The 11,027-nt window shown below is 41.7% G+C and overlaps 1 protein-coding gene across 1 annotated transcript; it reads left to right on the plus strand.

Annotated features, from left to right (window-relative positions):
* The first annotated feature begins 810 nt into the window (after nt 1-810).
* Nucleotides 811-3,274, plus strand: LOC121253411 (F-box/kelch-repeat protein At3g23880-like). Its single transcript, XM_041153427.1, has 3 exons — nt 811-1,930; nt 2,774-2,921; nt 3,100-3,274. The coding sequence occupies exons 1-3, from the start codon at nt 811-813 to the stop codon at nt 3,272-3,274; spliced, it is 1,443 nt and encodes a 480-aa protein (XP_041009361.1).
* Nucleotides 3,275-11,027: the final 7,753 nt, after the last annotated feature.

The following is an 11,027-nucleotide window of genomic DNA, read 5'->3' on the forward strand; positions in this document are numbered from 1 at the left end:
GTTATTTGGCTTGATAAGAATGATTTGTAATCACTTTGATTCAATGAAATTATGCTTTTCTATATATAAAAAAAAGGATAAAAAAAATAAAAGAAATATTATTTATTATTACAATTTGTAATCTCTTTGATTCAATGAAATTATTGCCTTCCATAGCCCAAAATAAAAATATCAAACAAGAAAAGAACACATGCCATCACACGAAGACCAGTACTTGAATCAGGCTCCAAGGTTTAGGTTGCGTTTGATTCTCAAACTTAGCTGAGCTTTGAGTTCAGCTAAGTTCAGTCTAATTTTAAGCTGAGTCTAACATCCAAATACCAAACTCTTAAATTACTAAATTCATCCCAGCTTGAAACCTTCTTACACGTGAGATTTACAACTTTTTTTAATTTAAAACATCTTTATACGTGAGACCGACAACATTTTTTTGTTTTCCATAAAACGTACTAAATTCATTTTAACATTCAAACATACTTTAAACTTAGTTTAGATAGACCCCAACTTTCCCCACTACTCAACAAATTACTACTCATAAAGAACTCAACTCAACTGATCTCAGCTCAATATCTAAAAGAAATCTTAGTTTGCAAAAATCTTTTAACTTATCTTACCTCATATTATTATTATAATTTTATTAAATTTTTAGATAAAATATAATAAATAATTAAACTTTTTTAAATCTCAAAATAATAATAATATTTTAACTTAATTATTAAATTTATCTCAACTAACCCTCCCTTAAACCATAATAATAAGCAGTTACGCGGTTATTTGCAAGAAACCAGAAGAGAGAGAGGGGGGCCAGCCATGTCCGCTTACATCCCTGAAGACTTGGTTCTTGAAATTCTCCCCGGGCTTCACCTAAAATGTCTTATTCGATTCCGATCCGTCAGCAAATCTTGGGCCACCCTCATCGGCACTCCCGATTACCTCTCCAAAAGTCTCATCAACGATTGCATTCTCGCCAACCCCACCCATCAACTCCTCTTCGTAAAACGCTCCCCCATATCCACTGACGGAAGACTGTCTTACTCATTCCTATGCTACAGCACTCTCGCCTCTGCCTCTGACTCGGAAACTCATCAAGATCTTCCGTTACAAAGCCGGTATGATATTAAGATTGTGGGTTCCTGTAATGGCTTGCTCTGTCTCTTTGACTACTACGATACCGGCAACATCGTTGTCTGGAACCCCACCACGGTGGAGTTCATGCTCCTCCCTCACGCTTGGGAGGTGGAAACCGTATGTTTTGGTTTCGACCCGATACACGAAGAGTTCAAGGTTTTGAGGATTCGCTATGTGCCGGAGAGTGAGGAGCCGTATCTCCCTCCTTACTTGGTTCGTCGTGTCCATCTGAACCAGGCAGTGGAGGTTTATAGCCTAAGCGGTGGTTCTTGGAGAAATCTTGTCGTCGACGTTGAAGTGCCTAAGTTTCAAGGACTCGATTCATCTTATATGAATGGTGTCTGTTTCTGGTTGGCGCTAACTTATTATGGGGACGAGAAGATTGTTGCGTTCGACGTGTGCGATGAGGTGATCCGAACGATGGCATTGCCCAATTATAGTCTTGTATATGGTGAAATTACTTGGAGGACTCTCACGGTACTAAAAGAATCGGTTGCTTTGATAGTTTATCCTCGTAATAATGGGGAGGACAGATTCTTCGATATATGGCTGTTGCTCGACTTTGGTGTTAAAGAATCTTGGATTCGGCTGGTGAGGATCGTACCCATCTGTGGTTTTGGATGGCCGTTGGGGTTTTGGAAGAGGGGCGAGTTGTTTATTGTGTGCAGAGATCAGGGGGAGCTTGTATTGTATAACCCTTTCACTCAGACAGTAAGAACTCTACAGCTTGATGGGGAGTGGTTCCATGTTCTACCTTTCACCCCTAGTTCAGTTGGGATCAACGGATCGGGATTTTTAGATGGTTAGATTAGATATACGCATCAATGAATGGTTTAGTTGTTAAATGGCAATCGTTTTCCTAGATATTAGCAATGAGATATCTAGAATATAATGCCAGGATTTCCTATTGTTTACTGAATTTCAATCTACTGTTGTACAGCTGCACTGGCTCTAGATCTCGTTTATAAATGATAACATGATCGATTTGAAGGAACCATAAATTTGGTATTACATATATCCTTATAGTCAAATATATTCTTAACTTATTATAATATAATTTTATCAAATATGACAAAACAACTTAATTTCATTTCAAAAATTAACTTAATCATATTTAAAACTCACATCTCTATAAGCTATTATGGAAATCATAATTTAATACAATTAACATATAATGCACTAGAAAATTGTAAATTTCTTAAATAATAGTAGTTCATAAAATTTCCTTAATAATACTTTCACGTTAAAAAAAATCCTTGTAAACTTATAATATATTGTCTAGTCAAAATTTAACACATAGTTATACAATTAAAACCGTAATTTCTTTTCTGTAAACCATCGCTTATGGGCTAATATAATTGCTCATGTAAAAATATGGATAGTTTAAAATATAAAACACAACCTAACTTTAAATAATATAATAACATTTTAATTACATTAAAAAGAAGCCCAATATAGAAAATTGGTATCTCTCGAACATAACCCACTTTAAATAATACATTAATTTATTAATACAAAAAAGATAAAGCCCATTTAAATTGTTAACACAAGATGTATAAAACACAACAAACCTAATTTAAACATTAAACAATTCAACTCATTTAAAACTAAACATCCTAAAGTAAGAAGGTGGAATTCCCTGAAGGTGGCAGCTATGTTGGTGATGCAGCCGATGAGGGTCTGAATAATGAACCACTCTCTCGGGCTGAGTATCTAGCTATGATCGGCCCTCATCCAGGGGGTTTGAGTGGAGAGCTACCTACTCTTGCTGAAGTCTTTGGGGGATTGCCCTAGTTTGTAGGCCTTACGGAGGCCCTTCCTTCTCTGTCTCGGCTAGCCATGGAGGGGAGTTAGGAGGAAGTCATTGGTCAGGTTGTTGAGTACTTGTCGGATTTTTTCCACGAGGTTTGATCGTTTCCTCCTGCCTTTTACTTCTTTTTTTTTTACCTTTTTCTTAGTCTTTCCTTTAAGTTGCCAGGGTATTTCTCAGCTTGCAGCTTTTATCGTGGATGGTCAAGAGGCAGCCATCCAAGAAAGCTTCAAGGAGAGGGAACAGTTGAAGTGTGAACTCGAGAGGACGAGACTCGACCTATCGGGCGAGCGCAAGAGAGTGAAGAAGCTAGAGTGCTGTCAGAGGAATAACTAGCAGAAGTGGGAGGAGGAGAAAACTTGATTGGAGCGGCTTAACCAAGGTCTTCAGAGCGACTTGTCCTTAGCGTGGGAGGAGAAGGACCTGTTGGGGTAGCTGAACCAAAATCTTCAGGACGATTTATCTCAAGCATGGGAGGAGATGGATCGGTTGAAGCAGCTAAATGGAAATGTTCAAGACGCCACCCTCTCCTTACAAGGGCAGCTGAGGTGATTCCCAACACTTTGCTACAAGGCATGGGGAATGGAGTCGTTGAAGGTCGCAGATTAATGCGGGCATTCCTTATGGAGAGTCAAGAGCTGCATTTGAGATCTTTCACCAAGTATCGTCGACAGCTCGCTCTTGCAAAAATTCCCACCGATGAGGCGTCCTTTGAAACCAACCGGGAACCAGGAAGGAAAGGGTTGCTGAATGCTTTCTCTGGTCACGACGCCTTTCTGGCATTTGTGGAGCCGGCTGATCTTGCTCCCGCTGCTGCTGAGCAGCCAACCTTACTTCTGTTGCTGCTGAGACTGATGCTCCTAGCACTGAGACTTAAAGATTTTATTTGCTTCATTATACTCTTTTTTTTTTTTTTTTACACACGTATCCGTATTTTGATGTTCAATAGCTTGTAAATATATATATTGACTAATGCACATATCTTGTTTGTCATGTCTCGTCTTTGCCTATTTTTTTTTCTTTTGTTTTTGTGTGGTCGGCCTGGAGGACCGTGGTAAAGGGGTCTGCAGAGCTCCTACCTACCCCACTGGCCAGTGATGATGCACTTGCTTATCCTCTATGGATAGTTGTTCTTGGAGTGCGGCCATCGTTTTAATTATTATTTTGGTGGCCGTGTCCAGTCGTACCTTTGAAGTTTCTCGACCTATCCTACTGGCATCCGGTTTAACTATTTTGACCCCGCTAGCTGGTTTAGCCTTGAAGTTTTATTAGCCTACCCCATTGGCGTCCGTTTTAACCTTCCCGACCCCACTGGCTTCTTTCACTTTCCTTTCTTTCTTTTTTTTTTTCTTTTGTTTTGGGCTCTATGCAAGTTTTCGGGTTTTGAAAACAGCCATGGATTGTTAGACTGACCCGCCTTGTTGACTATTCAGGACCTTTGGCCCGGTTATTGGCTAAAGGCCCAGTGGGCTTTAAGTAGTGGGGATGAATCTCTTATAGTTACCCCACTAATTCTTTCTAGATGAGTCCGGGCAAAATTCTTCTTATCTCCTCCTCCATTTATGCCTGGTCGTGTGCCGAGTGACTGTTTGTATTTTACATATGTGGCAATATAATGGCAGTTACGTTTTTGCATTAAATGGGTGTCCCTTCAATTTTTGCATCCTGGTCCCAATTGCTCCGTTCTTTCTGGCATTAACTCTGCACATTGTATCGGTAGATATGCTCTGTATCAGTTGCAATAATCAAGAGATTCTGGCTCTCCTGGGGGGGGGGGGGGGACACGTGGCCACTTATGGTGATTCGCGGAGTTATGATGCCTTAGCAAACCAAGCATTAACCCTTCCTGTATAAGAACCCTTCTCCAAATTAGAAAATCCATTATACTCATTTCCGCCTTTCTCTTTTATTCTATGACTCTTGCTTTCTCGCTCGAGTTCCCAGTTGCTTTGTTTTTCCTTTGCTTTTCGTCTATCTTTCATGGTTCTGATGAAACCTTTACACCCTAGTGGGTGACAGGTCCTCTAGTGGCACTCAAACCATTGTTGCTATGGCGGTCTGAGCATCGGAGGGTGGAACCAACAATCCTTTGTTGTTGGGGTCTCGGACCCTTTGTTCTCGTTCTTGCCCATTTGCCAATTTTGCCTCACTCATTCTCGCTCTTTTGCTTACGAGGCTCGACTTCAAAACTCTTCTCCCAACTCGCTGCCTGGTTGGTTGCAGAGGAGAAAGGCTTCTGTTGTTGTGGTGTTGTGGTGGTCGTCGCTTTCTAAAACACACACAACTATAGACCTCGAACTCATTTCTTTTGCCCAGAAACGTGGACATCGATTTTTAGTCCTTTTGGTTTCCTTGGTTAGAGAACAGTGAGGTCTTCTGGATCTTTTAGATTATCCTTGGCCAATTCATGGTCTAGGGTCAGGCACTAGAACTCGTTTTGTTGGATATATAAGCTTCACGGTATTTCTTTCTCCTTGTAGTCTTGCTATTTTATGCGGTCTTATGATGTAACTTGTCTCCTATACCTTTGCGACTTTGTGATGTAATTTGTACCTTGTAATCCTGCATAATAAATAAAATAATTTTATGTATCCAGTTGTACTACTTTTGCATTTTCCTTGTTACATTTCTTCTTTTACTTTCATTCCCTTTTTGTTTGTTCCGCGCTTACTGCCTTCTATTGTGTGTCGTTGTTGCTTTTCCTTATTGATGCTTGTGCGGCCTTTTTGTGGTACTTTGACTCCTTTCTATAAATTCTTCTTATTTTGGGTAGTCGTAAAACTAAAACCCGCACTCCATTGGTCAAGTTACCTCAAATTAGCCAGCCCCTTTTCATTCCCCAAGGAGGTAACTTCTTTGGGCTGCCATTGGGGCATTCTGCTATTTCGTTGTGATAGGAGTTGGGGTAAATTTTTTGGGCTACCTCAACGGCAGGACCCGATCTCCTCTACGAGAGGGATAAGGCCGCCTCTAGGACAGCCTTTCCCTATTGGGTTCCGCTCTCACTTACATTGACTGAACCCTCTTCCGCTCGTTGACATCGCAGGGAAAGGATGTGGAGGGTGGGGTAAGTTTCCGAGTTGCCGATAGGGGCAAACCCGCTCTCCTTCATGGGGTGGGGGGGGGGGGGACAAAGTATCCTTTTAGGCCTACCTTTCCCCTTGTATACCACGTGAATGCAAGTTATTCGGGCAGTTTGTCATTGTACTCACTCTTGCCTATTGACACTTACGAGGAAGGTATATTTTTTGATTTCAGGTAGTTGAGGACTAACTTGTACTCAGTCGCGGGAGGGGCAAGGCAACCTTATGGTCTACCTTTCCCTGTGGTATCCTATGGGAAGGTAAGTTCGGACAATAATTTGGCTGACCGCTCTTTATCGTGATTGGAGCAGGGGTAAGTTCTTCGAGCTGCCTTAAAAGTAGGACCCATTATCCTCTGCAAGAGGCATAAGGTCACCTTTAGGATGGCCTTTCCCTATTGAGTTGCGCAGGGAGGTAAGTTGTTCAAGTAGTCTGTCATTGGGCCTGCTCCCACTCGTTGATATTATAGGAAATGTAGGTGTTGCGTCAGGCTAATGCTAACCTCACTCTTTGTTGCAGCAGAGGTTGAGGTAATTTATTCAGAAGGGCCGTGGGGCAGATCTCGCTCTCCTCTATGGGAGGGATAAGGCCACCCTTGGGTCGACCTTTCCCTATAGTGCTCTGCGGGGAGGTTTATTCTGGCATTTTGTGACTGGACCCCCACCCGCCTATTGACGTCCACAAGGAAGGTAAATTTTTATCTTTGAGCTGCCAAAAGCTGACCCGCACTCCGCCGAGGGAGGGATAAGGCAACCCTTAGGCCTACCTTTCCCTATGGTGCCCTGCGGGGAGGTAATTTGTTGATGATCATGTTGCCATAGATTTCATTAGCCGTGCTTTTATTGTTGGCACCTTACTGGTAATATGAAAGCATGGAGTAGATGTTTTGCATTGTCCTGAAAAGTCACATTTTATTAAGTAAAAAGGAATGTACAAGCTAGATGAAAAGGCATTGCAAAATTAAGGGACAGTGTAATACCCGGACCCAATCAAATTCAATTTTTTTATTTAGTTCATTTTATATTATTTGATTTTCTTCACATGTTAATTTTTTTTTCCTGCATGTTTATTTTTTTCTTTCTTTTCGTCTATACTTCCTTTTCACCCATAAGTGTTCCTTTCGTCCACGGCATGCAAGCACACACACGACTCAGCTTTCATCCGCACACACGTCTCTCTTATCTCTAGGGTTTATTTTTTGACCGCCAATGTATATATATATATATATATATGCACGTACCTGCATGTTGGTTTACCAAGCCTAGCTACCGCAAAACTCCCATGGCATTCTCCACCCACGCACGCACAGAATCACCATCCACAAACCATCGTCCGTTTCGATCTCGTCCCTCCTTCCCTTCATCCTATAGCGTTGCACGTTGTGTGAAGCCCAGCAGCCGCATCTCTTTTTGTCAACCACGGGACCACCGTGGAACTGCCACCAGCAACCTCCGTGCCTAGCCCATACGAGATTGACGCAACCCGTGCTTACACGTAGCTGCACTGTGCATTGCCGCGCCACCCCAGCACCTCCACATAGTTGTCGTCCAGTTCATCCACCCCTCGTAAGCATACGCCATGACCAACCACCAGAATCGCTTGCCACAGCCACAGGAAACAGCAGCCCTGTAAGGCCCAGTTTCTTTGTCAAAGTGGCTTGGAACCGTGCGTGGAAATGGCCCAGCCATTTCAGTGCTTAGTGAGACCACCAAGCGGCGTCGTTTTAGGGAGGTTAGTAGTTCTCTTCCTCCATCTCCGTCACTTTCTCCCTTTCTCTTCGCATTTTCAGTTATTATTTAAGTTTCTCCAGCAACTCTCTCTCGTCTCCCACGTCTCCCACATCTCCCACGTCTCCCTCTTCTCTTTTTGATTTCATCTTTGTTTCTGGTTACTGGCATTAGTTTGAGTTTCCGAATCCCATGCCCTAGACCTCCTCACGTGGATTTCTGTTGCTGCGTTGCTTCTGGTTTCCCGAGTGTTGCCGTCTACTATACTCTGTTTTTCCTCCATTTCTGCATTTTGGTTTCCGTCTGCAACTCACGGGCATCAATTCGCATCCCCTCCATTTTCGATTGGTAAGGGTTTCTTTCTCATCCAAGTATCGGTTTCTCCTTCTGTATCCGTGCGATTTCTGCTTCTTAGTTTTGGGTTTGGTTTATCTTCTTTTTGATGCAATATCTGTTTTGGCTGTGAGTTTGAGTAGTTTTTGTGAGTTTTTCTGGTTGTTGCGTGGTGAGTATTTCGGGTTGGTGTTTGTCCTAGGTTTGGATTATTTGAAGTTTCATTGTAGTGGAATTGTTGGACTGGTGGTGGAGAAAATATTTGGAAGTGTTAGTTCATACTTTATGTTATGGAGTTGGGAATGGAAAGAAGAGTGCTTTGTGTAGTGTAAACTGGTTTTGTTGGCAAAATCTGCGTACTTCGCTCAAGCAGACTGTCGAGCGCGATTCGAGCGAACAGCCAAATGAGCATTGGCTTGAGCGGAGTGTCGAGCGAGACTCGAGCGAACCTCTCTGACTTGCATTCGCTCGAGCGGAGTGTCGAGCGAGACTCGAGCGAACCTCTCTGTCTTGTTTTAGCTCGAGCGGAGTGTCGAGCGAGACTCGAGCGAACCTCTCTGACTTGCCTTCGCTCGAGCGGATTGTCGAGCGAACTTGGCTCGAGCCAACTGTCGAGCCAACTTTCAGCAAACACTTTTTCAGTTCCGAATCAGTCTCCACTTATAGCCAACGTACTGAGTTTAGTATAGAATATTTTGGGTCGAAGTGTGGGCTGTCCGGATTGTTATTTGGCTAGTTAAGTTTGATTAAACTCGTTGAATTATGGTCTAGAGTTTGAGTTCTTGAGTTGTTTAAGACCAATTGTGTATTGTTGGACTTTAATATTTAGTTTATATTATCTTATGAATAGGTGGCGAGACGGATAGAGATCGTATTCAAGTCATAGATAATACGCTGCAGGAGTCAGGTAAGCGGGGTTCCTATGCTAGGTTTTATACAAGTTAATAAGACTGAGGTTGATTTTCTGAAAACTTTGCATATTTTGTGTTGTGTTGGGAACTTGTGAAAATAAAGATCAACCTCGGTCACTCATCTGCATACTCATGAAATCTGTACGAAAAAGGAAAAGTATGTTCTGGCATGCATTGTGTAGACATGAGCTAAATTCTGTCATGTGGTTTCTGAAATCTGAAAAATGAGCGATATTGAGAATATGAAAAGTTGTACATTTATTTAGAAAGATGTTCTGACTTTTGTGTTCAGTGTCGGTAAACTGTCTGATTCTGTTTCGGTACTCTGTATTATTTTGATATAACATTTGAAAACCTTTGGCATGGTGTACTGGTTTTCGTATCTGACTCTGTCTCTGCTTTGCTCTGCTCTGCTCTGTTATGCTCTGCTCTGTTTGGGTTGGTACCAACTTCTCTGTCTCTGAGTGCACCCACTTTGGAAACAAAGTGGCTTTATTGTGGTCTTTCCTGTGTGCACACTCGGGGCTCCGAGAAGAATAAAGGAAAGATTTCACCTCTGTCTCTGCCTGGTTTGGCCACCGGGGTTAGCACAACCCTACCACGGGGGTGAAACATGGTCTCTGCTCTGTTTGATGCTCTGTTTTGATTTGATGATGATACTCAGTTTATGTTATGCCAAAGTACCATGGGTTTTACTTGTTTTAAAACCATCGCTCTGTTATTTTGAAAATATGTTCTGTTCTGCATGATAACTCTGGAAAAATATTTTGTTCTGCATACTCTCCTTGATAAATGCTCATGTTTGCACGCTAGCATATGATTTCTGCTTACTGAGTTGTTGATGACTCACCCCCTATCATTATAATATTTTTCAGATGATGTGGTGAGTCCAAATGAGGACCTGGATTAGAATGCTCTTTGTGTCTAAAGCTGAGGAGATGTTGGTAGAAGAAGGACTTCTGGTGTTCTTAGTTTTAATATCTTTGGGTTTTATTTATGTCTTGAGTTTAGTAAGATTTATGAAATATTTAGTTGGTTTGTTATGACTATCGGGAAGTTATGGACCCCTTTGATTTATTATTATTGCATTAAAGATTGTGTGGAGTTTATAATGAGATTATTGAGAAGATTTGAGATTGATTTTCATTTATGAAGTTGTTGGAGATTATCCTTTGGATGTGTTGGGAGACATGTTTATGAGTGACAGGTAGTAATTCTCCAAGCCACCCGGGTTTGGGGCATTACATTTGGTATCAGAGCTAGGTTAGAATTCTGCATACTATAAACCTAGGAGGTTTAGATTTCTGTGGGTGCATAGGATTGAATATTGTTGAAGTGAGAAGTCTTAGAATTCACAGGCTTTGCGAATAACTATGAAGTGTGGTATTTCATAGGTCTATGAACTAAATTCATGTTGATTAAGGTTTAGTTTAGTGGCGGAGCCTTCTTAAATACTCAGATGGAGTAAGATGTTAAATTTTTGGGAGAGATTGACTATTACTACCGTTGTGCGTTCCTCTTTTGTCTCTGTTATAGATATTCTTATTTTTTTGAATTCTAATATATATATATACGTTTTGTTTTTACAAATACCACTAATTTTCTATGTTCTTATAAAGTCTATTTTCGAAGCGATTTTTTAAAAATTCTAGTTATTTTGTCAGGATGCCACCTCGTCGTAGAGAACGAAGCATGACAGATCTGAATGCGACCGAGAACGAAAGGGAAGCAAACCCGAGTGCTTCCGACGTATTACGAGCTGCTGCACATCAGTTAATTGATGACCTTGTGCAGAATCCCACGGGTCGCCAGCGTAATTTCAATGAAGGGGGTTGTACTGTTGAGCAATTCAATCGTATGCACCCTCCTTTATTTGATGGGAGAGGCGATCCAACTTTGGCGGAGGATTGGATTCAGGACATTGAGGAGATTTTGCGAGTCCTAACTTGTACTGAGGAGCAAAAAGTGGCGTACGCCACATTCAAGCTTACTGGGGAAGCGAAGAGGTGGTGGATCTCTGAAAGATCTATCAGGG

This window comes from Juglans microcarpa x Juglans regia, chromosome 2S (genome assembly GCF_004785595.1).
Source record: "Juglans microcarpa x Juglans regia isolate MS1-56 chromosome 2S, Jm3101_v1.0, whole genome shotgun sequence".
In the NCBI taxonomy this organism is placed as follows: Eukaryota; Viridiplantae; Streptophyta; class Magnoliopsida; order Fagales; family Juglandaceae; genus Juglans; species Juglans microcarpa x Juglans regia.